Source organism: Ictalurus furcatus, chromosome 14 (assembly GCF_023375685.1).
Source record: "Ictalurus furcatus strain D&B chromosome 14, Billie_1.0, whole genome shotgun sequence".
In the NCBI taxonomy this organism is placed as follows: domain Eukaryota; kingdom Metazoa; phylum Chordata; class Actinopteri; order Siluriformes; family Ictaluridae; genus Ictalurus; species Ictalurus furcatus.
Genome location: NC_071268.1, coordinates 20197695 through 20223878, shown reverse-complemented (window position 1 = coordinate 20223878; position 26184 = coordinate 20197695). Strand labels below are relative to the sequence as shown.

Genomic DNA, 26184 nt, shown 5'->3' with positions numbered 1-26184 from the left:
GGACCTAGTCTCTGTTGAGAAAGTTAATACAAAAAAGCCTAGCGTGAAAAAAAAAACAAATTGCGCCACAAAGGAATGCACCCTACACAAGGGGGGCCTCATGCTGAAACAACTTGAAAACCATTGCTCTAGCGCAGCATGACCCATGTTTTGATACGGATGAAAAATAATTAAGACAGAGGATGGCGTACAAATGTGTGTCAGACTATACCCGTGTTCTGGGTGATCTGTCTCTTGGTGATCATCTGTTTGCATTTAGGGTCCATGAGTTCACTGTTCTTGTTTTGTTTCAGGCACTGGAGCATGCTCTTAGCATCAGCTTCAGAGCAGAAACGCTACAACACCAAAAAATAATATTTAACGAGGTACCACTCACTTACTATACTGAACACGCAAACTACATCTACAAGTGCTGTTTGTAATCAGAAGAGTCACTGCAAATTAAAATAAATAAATAAGATTTATGATCACTCACCCTGATCATCTGCTTACACACTCTCATGAGCTGAAAGTCAAGTTCAGGGTCGATCATCTCAGTTTCCTGCAGTTTAAAGATCTTCTGGTGACAGCGCTGGGTCAGATGATTCTTACTGTCCTTCAGACACTCAATCACCTGCACATACACACCATCGGTCAAAAGTTTGTGGACACTTGACTGAATTGTTTCTCATGATTTTAAAAACCTTTTGATCTGAAGGTGTATGATTAAATGTTTGAAATCGGTGTTATAGACAAAAATATAATCGTGCCAACATATTCATTTCTTTCATTAGAAAACTAAAAAATTTTTTTACAAAAAAAAAACAAACAAACACTTGTTTAAACAGATGACTTGGAGCGAAATATTCCGAAAAGCAGCCGATAATTGTCCAGCATAGGTGTGAACTCCTTTAATACTGTTTAAAAAGCATCTCAGGGAGATTCCTCAAGAACTCGGTTGAGAAAATGCCAAGAATACACTTCTGTAAATTCTAGGCAAAAAGGGGGTCTACTTTGAAGATGCTAAAATATTAAATTATTTTTATTTATTTTGGATTTTTTTTTTTATCACAACATAATTCCCATAGTTCCATTTGTGTTATTCCAGAGATTTGATGACTTTATTATTATTATTATAAAATGTGGGAGGAAAATAAATAAAAATAAAGAACGAGTGTCTCTAAACTTTTGACCGATAGTGTATATCCAAGCACATTAAATTAGGTTCTGTATAATAAGCTATTAAGGTATTTTGTAATATCAGCAAATGACATGACCAAATCCAAACGTTCCACTTGAAGTCACAGATTGTTTAACGCAGTGGAAAACGTCTCTTTTAAACCATTGTACACAGAGGTTCACAGAGAAGCCAGTGGTGGATTTTTGGATAGCTGTGCACACCGAATACCGAGAACTTAGTAACATGGCATCGAAAAAAAACTCTGAGTCTGCGTTTTCAGCACTGGTGTACGCGAAGAACAAGTACAGACTCGTCGACCTCATCCACAATAAGTATGCTTTTATGGACTGTGCTTGTATTTATTTATAATTCACACCAACATCTATGTTGGTACCACTATGAGATGTTAGTAGTTTCTTAATTAGGACTTTTGCACCCTTCTGAATTGTAGAGCTAGGGCAGATAACCCAAGTTGTTTCAGAAAGACAGACCTGAGCATTGCCGAACACCACGTTCTGACAGTGATCCTTAATGTCCTGCTTACAGCTCTCGTACAGATCTGGGTCCAGGCGAATATCCTCTGACTGGAACAGAGTACAGCACCACAGTTACAGTAGAGTAACTACAGACAGTGCTGTGCAGCACAAAAACATAAACAAGTCATGCCAATCCAACAGTAAGTGAACTATAACACATTACATCGCAGTTTCTGTATAAATTCTGTATTTACGACTAGTATGTGGATTCTGATTTGAGAATTAACCAACCATCTCCAGTTCCTCCACTCTGAGCTGCCTCCGGCACTTCATGGAAACACGTTGGTCTTTCACCTCCTGCAACGTATCATTCCTGACCATGGTGCTCAGACAGATGACCACATCCACCCTGCGCACACAAATAGGTTTATTCCATGATCAATTGATCTTTTTCTGCAACTTGGGTTAAACTAGCCAGAAATTGATTAAATAAATTGCACAAATACTGCTTTCTCAGTATAGGAGACATCAAACTTGAATTAGTAAGTGACCCATAGCTTTACACTCACTTCTTTTTGATGTTAGGGCAGAGTTTGAGAACGTCCTCCTTGCAGGCCATCTTGAACTTGTAAGAAAAGCGGAAGTCTTTCATTTGGACCTGAGGAGGAAGAAGACGAGAGCAGCACTGAGTAAATTGGAAGTCAAATACACAACCCATTAGGGACGCCTCCTCAGACCCCGGTTCTACATGGGAACTGGTTATAAGTTTGTAAAACACAGCGCACTGATGCACGGCTCAACATATACAGCTGGAGTCACTTAATATAAATATAATTAATATAAATGATGTGAACACCAGTCAGTCTCTCACCTGAAACGCTTACTTCATCCCCAATTCAAAACTGAAAACATTTTACATTTAATTTATGCATAAATGTTCCTGTTTTTTTATTTTATTTTTGTCCTGGACATTTAACTGTATATCGTAGTGGCAGATAGATACAAAAGTAAGGTTAGGTGTTTGAAGGTGTATTACCAGTTGAAAGTGAGTGACTCCGACTGCACATTTTTCATTCATCTCCTTCTGGTGTTTATTGAGCACGAGACACTCCATCAGATCTCCATTATCTATCTGATTATCTGCCACCTCCTGTTAGACAAATCAATAACAAAACAAAAAAAAAGAAAGAGGAAGAGAGACACAAAATAGGAATAATCAAAAATAGAAAAGGAAGACTGTGTGGAGGAGTTGTTTTGGCCGGGGATTTTGTGATGTTAAGCAATAATTGGACAATCTGACTTACATGGCAGTGCGAATGGATGACAGGTTCACAGGCTCGGATTAAAAGGGCTTCAATCTGAATATCCTTAAAAGAAAAAAAAAAAAAAGTTATGCTGCATAAAAATGATTCAGGTTTATCACATTAACCACATAAATAAATCAGTAGGTACAGCACAGTTAAAGCAGTACATCATCAGATATAGCTGTCAGTATTCATAACGCAATAGTAAAGTTGAATATGTCTGACAGAAAGAGAAAAAGGAGTGAAGGAGGAGAGTGTTTCTTACTTCAGACTCCAGCTCTGTCAGGTTACCCACCACATCTCTACAATCTGAGCCCAAATCATCTAAATGATCCTGTAGACACTCCAACTCCTGCAACAAACATGGACACACACACACACACACACCAAAAGCAATGACAAGTTTAATGAGTGCTGCATTAACAACATGTCTGGTATTATTATACAAAGCTGTTGTTCACCAAAAAAAGCCCTATATTAGGAAGAATAATGCTTGATTAAACCACAGACCACATTTAATTTCATATATCAATTTATGAACTAGGACAGTGTTTGCCAAACAGGTCCTCAGATGGACCAGTTTTGCACTCTCCCAGCTCCTGAACCAGGTGTGCTTTACTTGCTTTCCTCATGCCTCGGCTCTTCATACTGATATCACGAGAAAGGAAAACAAGTAGAAGATGCAAGGACAGAGAAATTGATGGCAAACATAATTTGATTTCCTGATTACAGGCTGAATGGCCCATGACTGGGGTAAGGAGGTGAGGAAGTGTGAGCGAGAGTACTGAGAAACAACCCGTGTTGGCAGCTGCAAAAAAAAGGTGAACCATCGCGTTTGGGGAAACAGAAAATACCTGAAAAGTTATGCAAGGTTACTGAGGCCCCATTTACACCTGGTCTTAAGCGATAGATTCCCAAGTGGTTAGTGCCAGGTACAAATGTAAATGAGGTCATATGGGCCTGAGACAGCTTGAAACTCCTGTCTGTGAGACATGTTCTAGAAACACATGTAGACGAAATACAACAAGGCGTCCAGTTTTAAAAAGAGCTCCAACGACAGTCTACACAAAATGTGATATCTTCTCTACAACTTAATGTATCGTGTGTTTGCAATAATGTGAGATTCAAACAAAGCAAATAAATGAAATCAAACGAACTGTTTAATCAGAAAATATATGATTAAATATACATTTCCTTTTAAGTTTTGATTTTAGGCTAGTAATGATGGGGCTCTTTTTGAAATGTCTTGTTGCTTTTAGGAAATTTGGCAACGCTCTCTAGTCACAAATCATGCTATCACAAGCAGTTAGTGAAAATCAGAGACACATGAAAAGGCCAAATGTGAACTATTCATCTCGGTTGTGCACTGGTTAATGGAGCATTCAGGGAGATCAGAGACTGTGTGATCATATACAGCAAAGACGCTGACTGCTGTTTTTGCGTTTTTCTACACAGCTCTCACAACGTTTCTGTCAACGACTGCTGTTGTTTTACTTGGCCGACCTGTTAGATGAATGGTTGTTAGTAAACCAGTGGTTTCTTTCTTTTTAATGACATTCTGAATTGTTGCATTGGCTATGCCCAGTGCTTGGGTCAGATCGAGTTTCTCAACTTCAAAATGGCTTGCTTTTCTCCCATACACAGCTCTCTGGTCTTCATGTTGGTTTATCCCTTTTAACAACAAATACAGTCTTCACAGGTGAAACTCAGGGCTCAAACCAAGAGTAGACATTCAGAGCTATTAACTGTTTAAACAGTCAATCTTACACCTGGTAGTCACATGTTCAAATATTTTTAGTCACTTGAAAAATTGGTGAGTTCAAACAAAAAGGTGTCAAGTTGTTTAACACTCCTAGATGCAAATATCAGGAAATGAAAGCTGAAAATCTGATTCATCATCTCATATTCAGATTTATCATCTCGTATTCAAATTTATCATCTCGTATTCATCTTTTGAGCTCAAATCCAAATGTCTTCGGCACACAGCAAAAACAAAAGGATTGGCCTTGTTGTTCCAATACTTTCGGAGGGGACATATTACATAGCACGTTAATTAAAAGTAATTTAAACTATGCAGTAGAATACAAATTTTAACCAAGTAATCAACTTAGCTTTCCTTACTTAAGCTTTTTCTTGCTATAAGTTTTACTAACCTGTCCAGGCTCTGTTTTCTCACTGCACCATTTGCCCAGATCGGTCATACACCGTCTCTGCAGGTCTGGGTCCAGCTTTACATCCAGAGCCCTCTGATGGAGGATGCGCTGCACTTCCGTCTTACAGTCACGAGACAACTATAGACAAACAACATTTTAGGGCTAATACTCCTACAGAAACGAACAAATACAAACCACATGAACTTGTCAGGAATTAGAATGACACCCACCATCTTTATAAAACAAAAATAACAGCGAAACACTCAATTACATATGACCCAATACATTTAAATAGCTGATTAGCCAGAAGGATCCCATTTCCCCACACCAACCAAAATCATTTGCAAATTACAATTTTGAATTTAAAAAGTTGCTTGAAATTTTCAGTCTTTGCAAAATGAAGACCACTACATACTCTGTACTGTAGTGCTTCAACTCCTCATACTGATATACACAGACAAACCACTGGGATTAAAAACATGGAATATTCTAATATTTATTTTGTTTGTTTTTAACGCCATGTCAGTTTCCATGGTGAGAAATGGGTAAGGTTTCAAAATCTATTTTTCCTATAAACTCTAAAATTGCATTAGGTTTGACTTTGTTAAAAATTTCTTCCAGAGTGTCGAATGAATAAAAAATTTTTTAAGAAAGTTTTCTCACGGGGTTAAGAACAGTATAGTCTAATAAAACATGTTACAAGGACAATGGATTCTGGCAGAAAGTACATGTTGGTGAGTCTTATGTGTGGAAAATTCTATTACAAATTTTCCAGTTGTACAAAGACTGAAAATTCTGCAAAGCGTAAAGATATTACTCCAGTTTTACCCTTTCATTTGTTTATCATTGCATGCATAATTTGGTATACTTTTGAGCATCCGCAACAAGAATATAGTACTTACAGTATAAACACTGTTGCTTTCAGTGGAGTCCTGTGGTTAAATTTAACGTTAGGCTTACATAAGTCTTAAATAAGTCAAAAAAATTTGTGTCAGCTATAGCCAGCAGTCATAACTTCATAACTTGGGCATAGTTTCTGGCCATAGCAAACCTACTTAAAAGGCTTATTACAGACCATACATGTATTATGCCTTAAGACAAATGCCTTATGTGCAACTCTAATGTAGGTTGGATATCAACAAGAGCCGAGTCTGCTAGGGGTGTGTGTGTGTGTGTGTGTGTGTGTGTGTGTGTGTGTATATATATATATATATATATATATATATATATATATATATAGGCACTCTCACCCGTCGACCCTGCTCCTCGGTGCGGTAAGCATGGCGGTACAGGCAGGAAAAGACTGCCCCTGGGGGCATGAACTCACTCGTCTCGTTCCAGCCATGAGTGTGGCAAATACGTGCAGCATCATTCTGACACTTCCTGTACAGGATCGGGTCCAGCCTGTGAGTGACAAAGAAAATAAAAAAATAAATACAAATAATGAAAGGTGATGTGGAGAAAGAAGAAATAAATAAATAAATAAAATTCATGTTTGCTCACACAGACTGGTCATTCTTAATAAAGCCTAATATCAAACTAATAAGAAATCAGACAAAACCAGTAACAGCTGAAACATTAAATGCCACTGGTCACTCACTTCCAGTCTCTGGAGATGAAGTACTGCAGCTCTAGCAACCTGTGCTCACAGTCTTCCACCATCTTATCGGTGTAAAGATGTTCCATTAAACAAGACAGGATCCTATATGAAAATCAACAGAACACTCCATAACTATCTTCTCCCAACAACAACAAAAAGAACAAATTGCAGTCAAGATTAATCATTATAGTTCAGACTGAGTAATAAAAGTGGTAGATTAAAGAGGAATGCGTTTGACTCACATGGGGTCTCCATTACGGATGTGTTTGCATGCGGTCTGGATGACTGACTCACAGGCCTCATTGAGAGCCCGATCAATCCGGTAATCTGCCCCAGGATCCGTTTCCTGGATCAAAGTCTGGAGCTGAGGACAATTAATACAAAATGACTTATTATAAACACATATACAGTCTCACATGTAGTGAATCAAATACTACTAGACCTGAACCTACACTTAATGGTCTCAGAGTTTTATTAACAAACGTCTTGTTTTGGGTCGAGGGTGTGGTCGAGTGCTGGGTGTGAATGGGGGAGGAGTCACAGAAAAGGAGTAGGTAATGAATGAATGCTGACACCTGTGTGTGATTAATTATGTCTTATTTATTATTAATGTGGCATATATTTATATGTGTGAGGTGCTGAAAAGCTGGAATGAGACGTGCCAGTGTGGAGCTGTGCGTGTGTGAAGTTCGTGTTTTCTTGAGGGTGCCATGCAGAAAAGCATGAAGTAAACACTAAAATAAATACAGCCCTGTAGTTTCTCATGCCTGCCTTCCATCTCATTTCCCCTCACACCCACAGTCGTACTGTATTTAAAACCTCAGTTTAGCCCAACCCAACACTTTGCACTAGTGAGGTCAAAGTAAAGTCAACTCACAGATTTCTGACAGAGGTTGTCTACGATGCCCTTATCACGGGACACTCTCATGAGGCAGTGGAGGGTTCGGCCCTTGTGGTGCAGACCGGAGCAGTGTGTGTCAATCTCCCCGCGGCAGTGCAGCACAATCTCCGGACTCAGCGAATAATCCTCCATCAGCATGCGTCTGTAGTCCAACATCTCCCCCTGACACTCACCACTCACAGTGCGTCCTGACATACAGAGAAGAGAACACTTGCTTCTCATACCAGAACCAGCTAATCAGTAATCTACAGGGTGTCCCAAAAGTCCCCATACACAGGGGAAATTAACAACTTTTAGTAAAATGTCTTCCAAAATTTTTCATGCTTAGTTTATATTATATATTTTTTTCAGATAGCCCTTAGGAATGCCTTTGACAAAAGAAGGCCATGGTGTACCAGGAAAATATACACCTATACACCATATTTAATTAGGGATGCACAGAAATTTCGGCCGGGAAAATTTTCGCCCGAGAATGGCATTTTCGGTTTTTGGCCGAAGGGGAAAAAAAGGCCAAAACATGAGCCGAAATTATATGCCGCCACGCCCCGCCCCTCCCCTCAGTGTTAGGCACAGATTTCAAGCACAGCTACGCTTTCCACTGCTTGCACGGATTGCATGCAGGTATTTATCCACCCCAAGCACCAGCACAGAGAGTGAGAGACAATTCAGTGCAGCACCTCATGTTCTTGATGAGAAGAGGAACCATCTCTCCTGCCAGTAAGCTGAGCAACTTTTCTTCTTGAAGAGAAACCTGCCACTTTTGCTTAAATAGAAAGCAGTCCAATTTGATATGTGTATAGCAATTATATAAAAATTCGTGTAGGCCTGCGAAACTTCATTCTTGACTTGAGGCTACATCTGTTGTTTACAGTTTCAGGTTGGTTTTAGTTCTATTGCTGCTGTTTTGCACAATAATCTTTAATTAATGTGGAAATACGTTTACATAAACAGAATAGAGGCCTAGTTCATTACGTGACTGCTGTTTTGCATATCATAAGTTTTCTAGAACTTTACATTATTTGGATATATCTGGTTATTATTATTTGGATATCTGGATATATCTGTTAAATTTGCTTGTTACAGAACTGAATGAAGAATAATATTTAATATTGTTTTTGTGTTAATTTCAATAATAAAAAAAAGTGTCACCATTTTATTGGTTTGTAGTTTTTCAATTCAGATTCATTAAATTAATTAAATGAATTAAAAAAAGTCTAATATTAATACAATTATACAAAAAAATATTTAAAAATATGTTTTAAAAAAAAAAAAAACAACAACTAATTTTTGGTTTTCAGCCCAGAATTTTCCTTTCGGCGCATCACTACATTTAATGGAACGCATTCGAAGTGCAATTACATGCATAACACCAAATGTGTTACATAAGTTCGTGATGAGTGGGTGAGACGACTCCGTGTGTGTTTACAAAGAAACGGCAACCATGTAGAGGATGCTTTGTAAACAAATTTACATTTTGCTTAAAAAAAAAAAAAAAAAGGTGCAAAAAAGATAAGTGCAAACTTCCCCTATGTATGGAGACTTTTGGGACACCCTGTAGTTGCTATCAGTTACATGAGAATTATCAACACACATATATATATATATATATATATATATATATATATATATATATATATATATATATATATATATATATATATATATATATATATATATACACACACACAACAGACTATATTAATCTCATTTTATGCAACATTGGAAGATAGGCTGCTGTATCTAGCATAATTAATGCTGACTAACAAGAGTGATGCCACGTAGTGCAAACTGATGCACATGCAGAGAGGACTTGAAAACGTGAAGTAACCAGAGTTGCAATTAGCACTTTAGATCAACGGATAGACTGGTTATAGAAAAAATAATTAGAAAATATTTTCGCATGTGCCTGTAGCACACATCCTTCTCTGCACTCCTACCTCTGTGCACGGCGGACTCGAGGCACAGCAGCAGGTAGGACAACTTGGCCTCTCTGCCACGGGGCAATGTGGTATCCACGTTGCAGCGGTATTTCCGAAGATCCTGTTTGCAGGCCTTGGCCAATGAGTAGCTCACCTTGTAATCCTGGGCGATCAGCTTCTGTCTGGTGGAGAGAGACTCCCTGCACTGTGCATCATGAGAAAATAAAAATGCACAAATGGGGACACAGACACACACACGTGTAGATTTCTTATTATGGTCAATTATGGTTGATATCAATGTGAATAATCGCATAGAAGTTGCTCACAATACAGAATAATAGTTTTAAATACCTTTACAGACATGGACTCTTCAAATTTGTGGTTGAACAGACATTTGTACACCCTGCCTTCACCTGCTGGAGTCTAAAATCACCAAAAACAATAAGATGAGTATGGCGTTGTACCGGTGAAAGCTGCAATGCAAGTACGCAAAGTCACGGACGTACATTTTCACAGAAGCGCTCGCGATCATCTCGGCATGCAAAGAAGAGGTGCCTGTCCAGGTGAAAGTCATCTGATGATAGCTCAGCCACACGCATGATGGCCTTCTTACAATCTTCTTTGATTGTATAACGCCCTGGCTGTTCCTCTACTTCACTCACCAGCCCTTTCTCCAGACATGATATCACCTCTCCCTGAGAATGTATGTCCTAAAAAAGAAAAAAAAAAAAGAAAAGGAAATAAGAAAAACATGGTAAAGCATAACTCACTCTCAGCAGATTTTATCTTAGACTGTACATGGCAAACCCTACTCGAGCTCTCTGCTTTGAAAACATTATAGGAAATATAGTGAAAAATAACTATGCAAGAGCATTTTTAATTGGATTCTGCATGCTGCAAAAAAATTTAAATATGCACCTTTGCTTCTCTTTCATATCATTTATAATGCGACCGCTTCTCTATTCCACAGCCCGTGAATTACATCACAACTCAATTATATACACATCGCACATTCTGACACGAATATGAAACGAGAAAATAGCAGGAAAATATTTCAGTATCTCTCGGTTACTCAGCTCATGAGTCATCAGTGCTATTAAAATGAAAGTCCTGATATGTGGACATCAAGGCTTGATTCCAGGACACATTATTAAATCTCTTAAGAGTGACATTTAGCAGCGTTTGTGTCCCAGAAGGTCCTGGCTCACCTTCTCGCCAGTGTTAACACTCCCACAGTGCAGTGCATTGATGTCGTCCTTGCAGCTGTCCATAAAGCCGCAGATGAGCCGGTAGTCGCTGAAGATGATGGTAGCCATCTTTGTGATGTACTGGTTGCATTGGTATGCCGTGATGTTGGTACGGTGATCTACCAAACATGAAACTAAATAGCCCTTCCCCCGCTCCTCTGATGCACACTCTTTAATCTGTAACCACAAATAAATGGATTACGTTATTTAAATGGCGTATAATTCGATCTAAAATGTATTCACTCGGTTTTACTTCACAGTCAAAGGCACAACCCGCTGGAGAGAGCGGACATAAAGAAGGTACTTACGTCACTAATGGTGGTCTTGCATACTTCCATGGCCACGGACTCAAATTTTGGGTCTGTTGTCAGATTTAGTTTGTAATTCCAAAGCAGCTTTAAATAAATAAATAAATAAATTAATTAATTAATAAAAGGAATTTAATACATTAAATTAAACAGCTTATGCATACAAGTAGGATTCACCCCAGGCTTTATGTACACCAGCTACTGACATACAGCCCCAGAACAAGCTGATTCAAAATCAGTTTTAAACTAAGCATATGGATACAACACGTGCTTATAAATGTGTCTCTCATTACTGAGTTCAGCATGGATCTGGAACATTATGAAACACATGACACACTGAAAGAAAACACTGAAGGAAAAAAAATGATACTCACATGGTTACAGCTGGTTGCAATCTCCGTTTCCTAAAGGGTGAAAAACATAAAAACAGATGTTAGAAGATGATACCAGGAGACTTCAGTGCATTAAAGGGGCACGTTTCAGTTTATTCTCTGGTAGGCCTTGGCTAGCTCAGTTCAGCAGCTAGTTTAATAACCACGAGAGGGGGAAAAAAAGCCTTGCTAACCTGACTGATCTTAGATAATGCCCGTCAAGAACTACAAGTTGTCAATGCATTAACATAAAAATGAAAAACAAATAGTTGTGAACGATACATGATCTCAATCTAAATTCCAATGTTTATAATTAATCCTTCTATTATGTTGGGGGAAAAAAGTTACATCCATTATGTCATGGGTCAAAACGACTGCCACAGTTTTAAATACACAGCAAAGAACAGCTTAAAACAATAAACCTTTATTATGGCTTGTCTCGGACAAGCCATAAGAAGAAATATTTGCATACAAATTCATGACCCTAAATGAGGGAAGACAAGAAAATCAATGAGAAAAGACATCTCAAATGTGGAAAGGGGTCCAATTGATGCATAACATAACATTAGGTTTAAGGATGTACAATGTATTGATTTTTATACAAGTTAGTTCCGGTCTAATAATCTGATTGGTTGAGCAGTGTTCCAAGAGAGCCTATGTTTACTAACTGCACTGGGATGTTTCACTGTGTGTATCACTCCACTCGTCTGTGTTCGCCAGGTCAAATTTCACTGACGATTAGTTTACAGTGTTACTGATATCAGCAGCAATCAATACTGCTCAGTTATATAACTGAAGGCACCAATGATAAAACGATCAGAGTCACATTGTGCTTGAATTCCAAAATTTGAATTTAAAAGTTCAGAACCTTCTTATGTCATAATAGTTGAGAACAGAGAAAATCTTGATATATTCACTAGACCCATTCATAGTCTTTATGAAGACAACAAAAGTTATCAGCCATTATTGTTTACATTGTGTTAATTGAAGCATGAAAAAATGCTTGCGCGGACTCTGGTCTTTCTTTCGTGGGTATTCACAGTAATACAGTGATGAACTTATACTAATTTATTCAACTGAGCATCATCAACATCACTTAAACACTGAAGACTCACAGAATATACATTATACATCGATCTCAACTTGAATATTATCCACAATTCTGTCATTTACAGGGAGTTCTTTTTCTGCCTTACTTCCATGTATCTGTCTCTTCTTTGGTTTATCAGTCTGTTGAGGATACTCATCCATGTTGTTTGATCTAGTACTCAAGTTTGCTGAGAGCAATTACTAATGAGATATGTTGAAGAAATTGACAGTAAGTTAACAATGAAATTCACTCAGCTGGGCGTCCGCCATTACTCAAAGCCTATTGGCTGATTTCGGTCATGTGACTGGACTGTGATCATTTTCTCACAGTAGGCTATGGACTCTGATCATTTTTCCATAGCATGGCTTTATTTTAAATGGAAAATTCTGTGACCCTGATCTTTCTATCATCCAAGTACATTTATGAGATCGTTCTTCAATGCTCAATCAACAGCCGTGGATGCACAACTCCAAAAATACAGTTTTGTGACTCTGATAGTTTTTTCATTGTGGTCTTCAACTCTTGTCTTAAAATATGAAAACCTGTCAGATGAAGATTGAAGAATTTTTCTGAAAGCACCTTTAACGGGAATGTACAAATCATTGTGCGCTAGCTAGATAGCTGACGTGCTATAAAGTGAGTGAGTGCAGCTTCTTCGGGATCTATTTCCACTCTAAAAATAAACAGAACATAGTGTGAATATTCTGACTGATCTCAGGTAAGATTCCCATTGGAGTTCTGACAAACTGCGACATTGGTTGGCATGATGTCACCCAAGGAAGTATCTGGTCATGCAGACAAATCTTTCACCATGATGCCTCATGGGTTACCAGATACCATATTCTTTCATTATCATTTTAGTGTGGGATAGATCTATGAAATCGTAGCCTGCGTGCACGCTGCATAGGCCAAACTAAACCCCGCTGATACATACATATCTAGCTTGCTGTTACTCTACAGCGGGGTTTCCTCCTCATTTTGTTCAGCAACACAGCAGCATGTCTGACAACATGTTGGAGATGGAACTGGTTTGCACTTTCACAATGAACACTGTGCATCACAAAACATTTCAAGATGAAATACGACAAACCTGTTTAAGCACAATGAAAACAAGCCTCCAAACAATATGCCGAAACCCAGAGAAGACAGGACACGCACATGAGTGAAACAGACCTGAGCAAAACTGACATGATATTTACTACACTGTAGCTAAACCTGTCAAAATATACTGTAGCCGAATCTTTAGTTACCAGTAAAACCTATTTTGTGAGATTTCCATTTCAGTGCATAGTTAAAGCTCAGAAGTACTGAGCATTAAAACCATTTTTGTGTATGGGTTCAGTCATACCCATTTGCCTTTGTGCCCATTCATACTGTCCTATTGTCGACATGAAAGAGAACACTACAGAGGGTGAGGGTGAAGTTCTCTACTCCACTACAGAAAGTGTGATTTGGCATAAGATCCAACCAAATTACTGGAAAAATAATCTGTGTCTGAGAAAAGTAAAATATGTTCGACTGGTACAACAGCAAACTCTTTCCACAGAAAATCAAATTAGCTAGCTCCCTGTGAAACAGAGAACATACAGTGCCCTCCGCTAATATTGGAACTCGTGGTAAATATGAGCAAAGAAGGCTGTGAACATTTGTCTTTATTATTGAACCTTTTGATCGTTTGTTAAAAAATTCACAAAAATACTCTGCTTTCATGGATATCAAGTGAAAACAAAACAGGTTTATCCCCCACCAAAAATCTTTGTTAAATATAGGTGTGCAACAATTATTATTAGCACCCCTATGAATTCATACGAGAACAATATATATGAAGTATATTCCTACTGATTTTACATTTCTTTTAGTACACCTGGGTGACTAGGAACAGGAAACTGTTCAACCATGACTTCCTGTTTCACAGGGGTATAAGTATGAGGGAACACATAGGCCAAATTCCCTTAGTCATTCATAACAATAGGTAAGACCAAGGAATATAGCTGTGATGTGCTTAAAGGTTGTTGAGCTTCACAAAATGGGAAATGGCTCTAAGAAAATAGCACAAGCATGAAAAATGCCATTTCCACCATCAGGGCAATAATTAAGAAGTCCCAGTCAACTGGAAATGTTTTGAATCAACCTGGAATTGGACGTGTGTCTATATTGTCTCAACACACTGTGAAGAGGATGGTTCAAGTGGACAAAAAAACTCCAAGGACCACAGTTGGAGAACTGCAGAAGATAGCTGCATCAGAAAGTTTCCAAAACTACAATCTGCAGTCACCTACATCACCACAAGTTGTTTGGAAGGGTTTCAAGAAAAAAGCCTCTACTCTCATCCAAAAACAAACTTCTTCAGTTTGCCAGACACTACTGGAACTTCAAATGGGATCGGGTTCTATGGTCAGATGAAAGCAAAATAGAGCTTTTTGGCAATAAACACCAGAGGTGGTTTTGGCGCACACAAAAAGGTAGCCATATGGAAAAGTACCTCATGCCCACGGTTAAATATGATGGTGGCTCTTTAATGTTTTGGGACTGTTTTTCTGCCAGAGGACCTGGACATTTTGTTAGGATACGTGGCATCATGGACAAATATCAACAGATTTTAAATGAAAACCTGATTGCCTCTGCCAGAAAGCTTAAACTGGGCCGTGGTTGGATCTTCCAGCAGGACAATGATCCAAAACATTCAGTCATGGCCAAAAGTTTGCGATCACTATACATTTGTGTGTATAGTTCAGTTGCTTTTTTGACTGTGGCGACAACAGTGGACTGTGCCAGGTTCGGTTTTTTGGCAATTTCCCTACTAGACATCTGCTGTTTGTGCAAAATGAATATTTGCACACACTTCTCTGATGATAATTCCTTTCCTTGAACCATGATCAAATCTGCAAACAAGAAAGCGATAACAGAGAGTCATTAAAAGCAGTATTCAGCGTGCACGTGCAGTACCCACGTCAATGTTTGTCAATTATCGCTAATTCGGCATAAAATTACGACAGCATATCAAATTGCAAGATCAGTAAAACAAAAAGAAATCACAAGAGACCAACTCACCTTGCAAGCTTTGTTACAGCGAAAAGTAATAAATTATCATTTTAAAAAAACACAACTTCACAACTGACGCCACGACTACCACACAATATTTGGTGAAAGAAGCACAAACGGACACAAAATAGCCCAATAGCTAGCCCAAACAGAGCTAAACCTAATTAACTGCGAAAAATTGCATGAAATTGTTGGTGATCGCAAACTTTTGGCCATGACTGTACATCAAAATCAACACAAAAATGGTTTACTGACCACAAAATCAAGTTCCTACCATGGCCATCCCAGTCCCCTGACTTGAAATCCATAGAAAACCTGTGGGGTGAACTGAAGAGGAGAGTCCACCAGCATGAACCTCGAAATTTGAAGGATCTGGAGAGATTCTGTATGGAGGAATGGTCTCAGATCCCTTGACATGTATTCTCCAACCTCATCAGGTATTATAGGACAAGACTCAGAGCTGTTATCTTGGCAAAGGAAGGTAGCACAAAGTATTGACTAAAAGGGTACCAATAATTGTTGCACACCTATATTTAACAAAGATTTTTTTGTTAGCAACTGTTGATATTCATGAGAGCAAACTATTTGTGAATGTTTTGAACAAAAGATCAAAAGGTTAAACAATAAAGACAATTTTTCACAGCCTTCTTTGCTCATATTTACCAAGGGTGCCAATAGTAGTGGAGGGCACTGTAGCTAACTGATTTCCTATTGAACATATTTATTTTCAATTTCAATGTCCTTCATCTGCACACATGCACATTTAATAGTCATCAGTCTTTGGCACTCCCTCTCTCCCATTTACAGTATGTCTTCAGACAGAAGCAGTGATGTACACTACAGGTCAAATGTTTGTGGACATTTGACTGAAATGTTTCTCATGAGCTTAAAAACCTTTTGATCTGAAGATGTATGATTAAATGTTTGAAATCGGTGTTGTAGACAAAAATATAACTGTGCCAACATATTCACTACTTTCATTAGAAAATTAACATTTTATTTACAAATTTTATTTATTTATTTTTTTTTAAATGGATGACTTGAAGCTAAATATTCCGAAAAGCAGCCAATAAACATCTTTAATACTGTTTAAAACGCATCTCGGGGAGATTCCTCAAGAAATCGATTGAGAAAATGCCAAGAATACATTTCTGGAAATTCTAGGCAAAAAGGGTGTCTACTTTGAAGATGCTAAAATACTAAAATATTAATTTATTTTGCATTTTTTTATCACAACATAATTCCCATAGCTCCATTGGTGTTACTCCAGAGTTTTGATGACGTTATCATTCTAAAATGTGGAAAATAAATAAAAATAAAGAATGGGCGTTTCAAACTTATGACGCGTAGGTTAAATAATAACCACTCATTCAACTGAACTGAGCAAACATTTGTTCAAACTAAACACACAATTCTCCACCTGGACACCATGCAGAAAGACTTCCACTGTTGCTCTCTGCCAATGAAACTTGTAAAGGCTAGAAAGTGGACAACAGGTCTCTTCTCCAAAATACCAGCTTCCACATTTCAGCAGACTTAAAGGACACTTTTCTCTCAGTCCATTCGTATGCTAAGATTTACCCACAGCTACATTCCAACTCCAAAATACTTAACTGTTATATATACAGAATAAAGCATTAGAGTGCATGCTACAGGAAACTAATCAACAACTGGGTAGTGTGACAGTGGAGGCTCCTTCCATAAAATGTAAATAAATATCTACTTAATAGAATGCTTTAACATGTTACTGACTTTTTTTTCTTTGTTTAATAACAACTTCAATTATTGTTAGGGTTTAATTGTATAGATTGTCTGTTATACAAGAAGGTTTGATTTAAAAAAAAAACAAAAACAAAAAAAAAACCTTCTCCGCTCCCATATTCATGTACACCATAAAGAATCTAGCTTTGCACACAATTAGATTACTGCTGTCCATGTAAACATAGTCAGTAATAAATATAACGGGAGAGTAAGAAATGAACTGTCACTTTATTTATTAAAGTACTTCCACAGCAAAAAAAAGTGGGCAGGTCTTGTGCATTAAACTGGGGTTTTGTCCCACTACTGTGTTATTGCATTATATTTCACATTATTTCATTCAAAACAGCTCTATGGTGCTGTTCAAAAAACACAAAAAACCTTTCTGCCTCCCTTTCTGGGTAGAAAACACATAAAATGAGAAAAGTTAGTTTCTGTGCTTCTTAATAGTTTGTGTTGTGGTGCTATGCACCAATGTTTAAGTGATTCTTCTTCTTGGTCCTCAAAGACGATAGGCCGATCAGCTGAATATTGAGTTGCGCCACCTAGTGTGCAGGTGTAAAATGCATTCTCGGTCAGCACCACCTATCGTACAGGCGTGAATTAGCTGAAGGCGATCAATCGTTTGGTGTGAAAGCACTGTTTGCTTCGCTTTATTGCGTAGTGTGAAAGGGCCCTCAATTTGCGTAGATCAGGAACGCAGTCAGGTCTGAAAGATGAGAAGGCCGGACCTGGTTGTGGCTTTAAAAGCATTACGTGTTCACACAATGGATGGACAGAGTGACACGGATATTTGCATGCTCATAAACCGCATGCATAACTACACTGGTGTAACAAAGGAGCTGCTGAAAGAATTGTTTTCACCAAACGCTCCAGCTGCTAATAAAGTCGTCAGTCCGCACGAGCCCATCTCCTTCTTTCTGCCCTGCTCCAGATCAGACACTCAACCCCATCGTGGTTTTCTTGCCTTCTCTCCCCACTCGAGCTGTTTATGAAACTGAGACCGGATTGTCTCTGGCTGAAAACAGACAAACCACCCCACAGTAATCTGAAATCGGTGCGTGATTTTTGCACTGCATTCAGTGGTTTTTTTTGGTCATGACGTTATGGTTATGCTGCACTGTGGCGTGAGCCATTTTATTGCATATCTACACAAAATGTGCTCCAGGAAGCTCTTTTCCATGCACTACTATTCTATTCTTTTGCCCCATGCAGCATAAGTGATTATAGCCGGTCAATATTCTTTGGCATCCGGTCACATGCCAATCATTGCTGATATCCTATGATCACCCCATAGCCCAGGCCTAGTTCCAGCAACCCTACACATCTCATCTGTACAATTACGACAGCTTACAATTAATAACCAGGTATCAGATTTTCTAGAGGTTTCTAGGGTAATCTACAGTTTTTCACACTCGATGCTGGTGCTGTTGGTAAGAACTTTTGCACTGCTCTGAGTGAGGTTTTGCAAAGGAAAAATGCACACACACAAAAAAAGCACTATTCTGGTCAGATTCTATTATGGGATTTGCTCTGGCTATGACTCTCTATTAAGGCACATTATTAGATGAAGTACTTCCCGACATGACAAAGTGGCTGTAACATAGAAATGGCTAAACCATTAACATACAGAACGTAATAGGCATAAATACAATGTTGTAGGACAGAACGAGAGCTTGAAGCTATAGATTATACCTCTAGTTGTTTTATTTTTTGCCTTATCATTAGCGCACAGCCTACGTGTACTAGTCTGAGGATGCGTTTACTTCAATACGAGTACTTCAATGCATCGGTAAATCGCACTGGTCTATGCAGAAGCTCTCCTGTAACTGTATAAGTATTGTTAAATCTAATTTCAGCAGCAATTTCCCAATCATGGACTGATGTTGGGGCTCGCAGTTTGGTGACAACTAGTTGCATGTTTCCGTGGTGACTGCTCGTGTAGTGTGAGCACGATTTTCTCAGTCTGCAAGCAACTACTGAGGCTCCAGGGTTTTCACGCATGCTTGATTTTCTCAGCACTCACAATCTGAGCACCTCTACGACAAGTAGGAAGAACAGCACTGAGAAACAGCCAATGAGAGGAAAGGAATCAAATTCCTCTGCTGTAATGTGCAGCAGATCCCTGAATCCAGTTTGATAATACATCGATTTGTGTGGGAAAGCAAGGGGAAAACATAAGCACAATAATAATGCTTCTGTAAGAAATTCATTGGCATGTCATGACCAAAGGAACAATCCTTGTTGCAAACTTATCACCAACTCCTCCCCATTTCTCTTGCATCTGAAACAACTGCCACAGCCCGTCACAAAGACGATGTGGGGTTTAAAGAGGCGCCTTTCAGCAGCAGCAGAGGTCTCTGGGCTCAGCGTGGTAATAATGACAATCTTAAGGCATCTATAAGAAAATGTCTTGAGGAATTAATAAACCACGTTAATTATTACAGCACTGAGACACAGCAGAAAATTCTCCACTGGCAGCATGTGATTTATTAATAAGGAGAAGAGTGTTATTATATTTCTGTAAAGCTGCATTGAGACAATGTCTATTGTAAAAAGTGCTATATAAATAAAATTGAATTGAATTGATTAATGTAAGGCATGGCTCAGAGGGAGCTATACGCTAACTTTTCTATACATTCCAATAAGCACAAAGAATGGACAGGACTATGAAAGATGCTCAAATGCTTAAAACATGAGATTAATTCAGGTTGAACAAGCTAGGTGGAGGAACCAGGGGTGCGTCTCATTCAGCTCCCTAGTTCAGTAATCAGGACACTGATCAGGGAGGCGGCCATTTTAAGAGCTGTCTCAATCGCAAAATCCTTCCACATTCGCTCACTAAAAAAAAAAAAAAACCCACAATGCACCGCAAAAACCAGGGAGCGCTGATGCTCACGATGTTCCCTTATTGGAAATGACCATGTTTTCTGAAGCCTTTCAGCTCTGGAAAAATAAAAGAGGTGGACAAACTCTCAGCAAACTACAAACATTAGCAGCTTATTGTTGTTGTAGCTCTCAAATGATTACTTACATTAGCGATTTTTAACTCTATTTGATGTTCTATATACGGTTTATTTGAGTGTAACAACTTAAGTGTTTAATGATTTTTTTTATTTTTTTTAAATCCACTAACTAGCCTATGATCCAGCTTGAAGTACCATGGCAGAAACACGTGTGATTAAGTGAACACGTTTACAGGACAATGTCAGAAAGATATTGGTCCTGCCTGCTGTTGATAAATCCAAGTGGTGACGTTTTACAACACGAGTACGTAGTCATTTCGACGGAAATGAAGTCATCAGTGTTCCAATATGTAGTGAGCCAGGGCCCTTACCAGTGCCCGAACTCGTGTACACGAGATACAGACTCACCACCTAGGGAGCGGATTGAGACACACACTAGGACTTTATGTTGCAAATTTGCATATTTGAGTATGTGCATTGAGGCCACAGCATGGTTTCACTCAATGTGTCCTTCAAAACATGTTCAGAATAACTAACTACTATAGTATCATCATGGGACATGCTAAAAAAAATTTAATCTAATGATTTTCCCCACAAAAAAAATCCTTAGCTCAGGTGACGAATTCCCAGGGGGTGTAAGGAATTGTCAAAACTAATGGCGGACTATAAAGAAAAGGAGAACCCTTTAACAAATATTCAATGCGAGTAACCAGAAGAACTAGAACTGGTACACAGACCAGACAATGTTAAACATTACCGCAAGCTTCTCATTGTCTTCCAAATCAAACGGAAACCTTTGAGCTACACCAAGTCAATTATGTGGTGAACAATGACAGACTAACAAACAAAAACAAAAAAACTCCTGAACTGTAGCTTGGGTGTTCGTTTCTAATTTCTTTACAGCTAAATACAGCTGTAGGAAATCCTGCCCTGGACACCCATCCTCAGAATATCTCTCACATAACAACGAGTAACTCCTACAATCGGTTTTCTTCTTCTTCATTCGGCCTCACAGGAGTCTTTCTTTGAACAGCTGAGAACAAACTCAAACAGACCCTCGACACACAGAACAGGCAGCAAAAGCATCGAGGACAGTCATGCACTACTTAACTCACATTCAGACTGAGAAGAAGACCCTGAGGAGTACCAGAGGAAGACCCTGAGGAGTACCACCTCACTGCACACTGTTTTTAATCTCCTTCACATTCAAACCTTTTGAGTTCACTCCAGCAATGGTCATGAGGTGGAGTTGATATTTGTCAAGACTGTGTAATAATTAATAAAGCATTACTGTTATACAAAAATAGATAGGAATCTCCTTGCAACTGACTGTACATGTAGTAGTTTCAGTAACTCTCGAATTGTAAAAGCCTACTGCGTTGTATTTCAGCAATGACAAGTGCAATGGCAAATTTAAGCAAAGCTTTGGAAGACTAGAAGATGATCATGATCAGTGCGAATAGTGAGCCCGTGAGGCCCAGTGCCAAAGACATGATGGAATATGAACCGCTCCCTCAACTGCCTTGATAATAGAATACATATTCTTGTCACGACTGGAAAAAGTCTTCCAAAAAGGGCGACCCCTCATTCCATAATACTGCCAACATCAAACCGCCTCTGAAACTCGCTCGGCCCGTAGCGAAGTCTCTCATTAAAGCAACCCCGTCTTTTTATAGCGCACTCGGCTCCGTTTCACAAAGCACCGAAAATAAGCACAAAATGACTAGCTCTGTTCAGACAGGAAAAGATGGTGAAGGAATCTTCACATGTCAGTAACACCAACATTTTGGACATATTAACCAATACCCAGAACTTTAACGTCGCCGCGGTATTCGACGTGTTGACATCATTTCCTGAAACAGGACGTCAGGGAATAACATAGCAAGTGGCTTCTCCTGCTTTTTATATAGCCAGTAGCATTTGGCTTACTTCACAGCCCGTGCTAAGCCGTAGTTGACGGTTAGTACTAGAGGTGGACCGATAGTGGATTTTACCGATAACGAAGTTGGGCAGTACCTGCTGATAACCGATTAAAACGAGACACTGCAGGTGAAGAGGTGAAAATTTTCAATGTGAAGATATTATCATGAAACTTTACCAATAAATTATACACTATTTTTTTGCATTACAAGTTTTCTGGGGGAAAAAAACAACATGTTTAGATATAATAATGAGTCTTTATTAGTCACGTATACGTTACAGTATAGTGAAATTCTTTTCTTTGCATATCCCAGCTTGTTAGGAGGTTGGGGTCAGAGCAGAGGAGGTTGGGGTCAGCCATGATACAGCGCCCCTGGAGCAGAGAGGGTTAAGGGCCTTGCTCAAGGGCCCAACAGTGGCAGCTTGGCAGTGCTGGGGCTTGAACCCCCGACCTTCCAATTAATAACCCAGAGCCTTAACCACCAAGCCACCACTGCACCCAAGTGCAAATAAGATACTCTCTCATTAAATGTGTGCTTATTTACATACATTTAAAAACCAAAACTCTAGGTATTTGAAAACAGATTTAGAGTCTTTGTTTCATTTTAACAACACGAGTTAAAAGTTTTGACAGAACAGATTTTGGATCTCTCTCTCTTTTTTTCTCTTCATTTATAAAATTTCAAAATACTACACACATGTATTAAAACTTGATTTTCACCATGTTTTTAGTACAAAATGGTGTGTAAAATCAGACAAACATTGTGTGAACAAATCCTTCTGTATGAATCTTCAGAATATAACTCAGAATGAACATGGAAAGTATGGTTTATGTAAATTCTACACAAATTGAGATTTGGACTTTTTTGTGTGAATTATATTATAGACAGAAATATTCCTATCATTATTCATCGTGACGTTTGTGTTCTCGTTTTGGCGAAGTGTCTTTTTACATGTACTTTCCTTACTTATTCGAGCGATGGATTGCTGCTTACATCCGTTTTTTAATGCTTTTGCACTGAATTTCTGCGTTTCCCCAGCTCTTTTTTCTGTACTGATATCTCTGTTGTAAGCTGGCAGAGTACATCACGTGACACATGTCGGCGAATCACATTGCCAGACATGAACTTTCCTTAGCCAATGAAATTCCGTCTCCTGGTTTAGATCAACCTGTAGTTTCTCACTGGCTACGTTTACACACAACCAAATAATCCGATAGTAATACGATTGAAAGCTCAATCGGACTGAAAAGCCTGCATGTAAACATCATTATCGATCCGATCGAGCTCTATCCGAATGAAATTTCGATTGGATCAGAAGGGGTGGTTTATTCCTTTTCTGATCCGATCGAGAGAAAAAAAGATGACCATGTAAACGCCTGAATCCTATTATTTTCTCAATCCGATTCAAAAATACCTTGTGCACATGTGCAGTACAACGATGCGCTTGTTCACGTCTTATGTCTTAAATATGCTGTCCGGTGGAAAGAACTGGTCGATGGAGGAGACAAAATATTTGTTGAACATACTAAAAGATAAAAAGATTGTCGAGGGACTGGACGGAAGAAAAGTTCATAATAACGATCTCTTCAAAGACATGTTTGAGAATTCAGACGGTCAGTAGAACAAATTAAAGTGAGTAAGATTTGGGGAAAAAACGTTGCTGACATGTTTGTCAACGAAGCAAAACAAATCCTATTAGGTCATTTGGTGTCACGTCCATGGCTTTCTTTCTCCGCTATCGTAGGGTTGGCATGATGACAACCGCTGTACGTGTGCGCAGAAGCTTTGTTCGGAATACATATAATGCACATATAAACGAATATTTGAATCGGACTGCAATGTTTAGGATACATATAAACAGATCTGCACTCGGATTGAATTCAGTAGGATTGTAAACATAGCCACTGTTGGGGAGCGCTAGAAAGGAAAGGACCATGTTTAGACCGGTCATCATGACGCTAGAGGAAATGAGCTTTCCAATGATACCAAATACTAGCTGTTTCCCCAGAGAGATCGCGGAGATATATCTGGCTGAAAAGTGATAACTTATGACAAAGTTCAGGTGAAACCGACAGACGTAAGAACACCAAATGCCTAAAAATAAACATTTTAATGTGAACTCTGTCACACTAAAGTTGTTAACACTGATGGTATAAGTGTTAAGAAAGACATGTTATAGAGGCAAAGTATACCAAAAACTGAAAACTGACCACTATGCACAAAAATGCCTCTTTTGTCTGCAGTGTCTCGCCTTAACCAACCAATAGTTTTTATAACGAATGAAAACATAATTTAAATTTAAATAATTTAAATACTGCTGAGCTTTAATACAAAAAACAGTTTCATACCATGAAAATAAAAAAATATATAAATATTAATTATATTAACCATTAATATATATTTAAGGAAATAAGATATACAGCCAAACTGAACCGAAAAGTAACACTCCAAATAACAAAATTTCTGGGTTTTTATTTCACCTCTCGAGGCCGCTCTAATCCTGTATAATGACAGCGAACCCTTCTCAGCCGCTCCGCAACTGGAAAAAGCTATCGTGTGGATTTTTGCCAATAACTGATAGTTCCAGCAATCGGTTATCTGTGCTGATTAATCTGCAAAAATCATTCGGTCGACCTCTAGTCAGTACCACGGACGCGATCCCACCGGTCACAAAGCCGTGAGCTGACACAAATACTTCCTTCTTCAAATTGAATGAATTCGAGCCAACTTAGAGTTGGAAAACTAAATAGCAAACATCCTAAGACACATTTACGACCCATGCTTGCTGATATGATTTCTCTCGCACAACATTATTATTTTATTTTACAATTTTTAATAAATGTTGTGGGCGGGACTATTCAGATTCTAGACAGCATTTGATTGGACAGAAGATCTGATGAGGCACTGAAGTGCAGAATGATGTCATCAAAACTGTTGATCTGTATCGATGGTAGAGAGAGGCTGTACATTTTTAACAAACATATCTTCTAAATGCAAATTTTGTCATTGTTTTGGAGTGCACAAGCTTATACACAACCTTAAGGTGAACACGTTCATACTAAAAGCCACAAAACTTCCATTTTGATTTCCCCATCCACCACGGTTTAATAACTGTTCATCGGTTCTTTACTTCTCTCTTGGGATCCCTGCTTCTCTGTCCAAGAGAGATTTCTCCAACAAAACCAAAACAGTCCTGTGTATAATGCAGTGTCTGTTCATTTGGAGCATGTCTGTATTCTCAACAGAAGTCACATTGGACCTTGGCAGTGTTGAGCTGTAAACAGCTAACAATACGAACTTTATCATGGACTGCAGGAACGCATGAAAAGGGCACAGAGAACACACTGATTCAGCTCTGGATTTGCCCACAACTTTTCTCCACAATGAACATGGTTTAAAGTAAGAAGGGGTTTGATTGAGTCCCACCAATTTAAAGCAAAATTATTTATTAGCCGTTGTTGGAGTCAAAGTAAGCCAGAAAAGCACCCTAGTGAACCATACTCTCTTCTACCTCAAAAACACAATTTAAAATAACAAATCTGCAAAAGGGTGGACATTCTACCTATGCAACAACTCTCCTTAACTTTATATTTATATATTTTATCATTGGTAGTATCCTAACTGAAACTAGCATTGTGCAGTTATAACTTCATGCTGAACTACTACCTTAGCTGGAGAAGTCTCCCAAGTTTCCGGGTGCTAATATTTCAGCTCTTCGCCTAGCAACACAGCAACAAAGTTCAACTAAAATATTCACAGATTAACACTAAAAGGTTATCAGGCGTTAATGTATAAAAAGGTGCTACAATAAAATGAGCTGCCCTGGTTAGTACTCGGTAACAGCTAGCAAGAGGAAGTTTTATATTTAACGCTGAAAAGAAAAGCTTAGCTGATGTTAGCAGCACTCAGTAACTGAACTGCTATTCAGCTTAATTTAGCTACTGAATGATTTATAAAGACTAACATGA

The 26184-nt window shown here is 38.6% G+C and overlaps 1 protein-coding gene across 2 annotated transcripts in view; it reads right to left on the bottom strand.

Annotated features, from left to right (window-relative positions):
* Positions 1-26184, bottom strand: part of glg1a (golgi glycoprotein 1a) — a 33230-nt gene that overhangs the window by 6522 nt on the left and 524 nt on the right. Inside the window, exons 2-21 of one of the 2 annotated variants that reach the window (XM_053641241.1) lie at positions 11442-11471; positions 11068-11154; positions 10721-10936; positions 10019-10222; positions 9864-9935; positions 9531-9717; positions 7570-7781; positions 6935-7056; positions 6693-6794; positions 6343-6496; positions 5995-6024; positions 5093-5230; positions 3205-3291; positions 2940-3002; positions 2672-2785; positions 2205-2293; positions 1927-2044; positions 1651-1743; positions 476-613; positions 212-335 (exon numbers count right to left, since the gene is read on the bottom strand). In XM_053641241.1, the coding sequence (XP_053497216.1) occupies positions 212-335; positions 476-613; positions 1651-1743; positions 1927-2044; positions 2205-2293; positions 2672-2785; positions 2940-3002; positions 3205-3291; positions 5093-5230; positions 5995-6024; positions 6343-6496; positions 6693-6794; positions 6935-7056; positions 7570-7781; positions 9531-9717; positions 9864-9935; positions 10019-10222; positions 10721-10936; positions 11068-11154; positions 11442-11471 (2380 nt within the window). The remainder of the gene's footprint in view (positions 1-211; positions 336-475; positions 614-1650; positions 1744-1926; positions 2045-2204; positions 2294-2671; positions 2786-2939; positions 3003-3204; positions 3292-5092; positions 5231-5994; positions 6025-6342; positions 6497-6692; positions 6795-6934; positions 7057-7569; positions 7782-9530; positions 9718-9863; positions 9936-10018; positions 10223-10720; positions 10937-11067; positions 11155-11441; positions 11472-26184) is intronic. The other variant, XM_053641242.1, reaches the window with a different exon arrangement.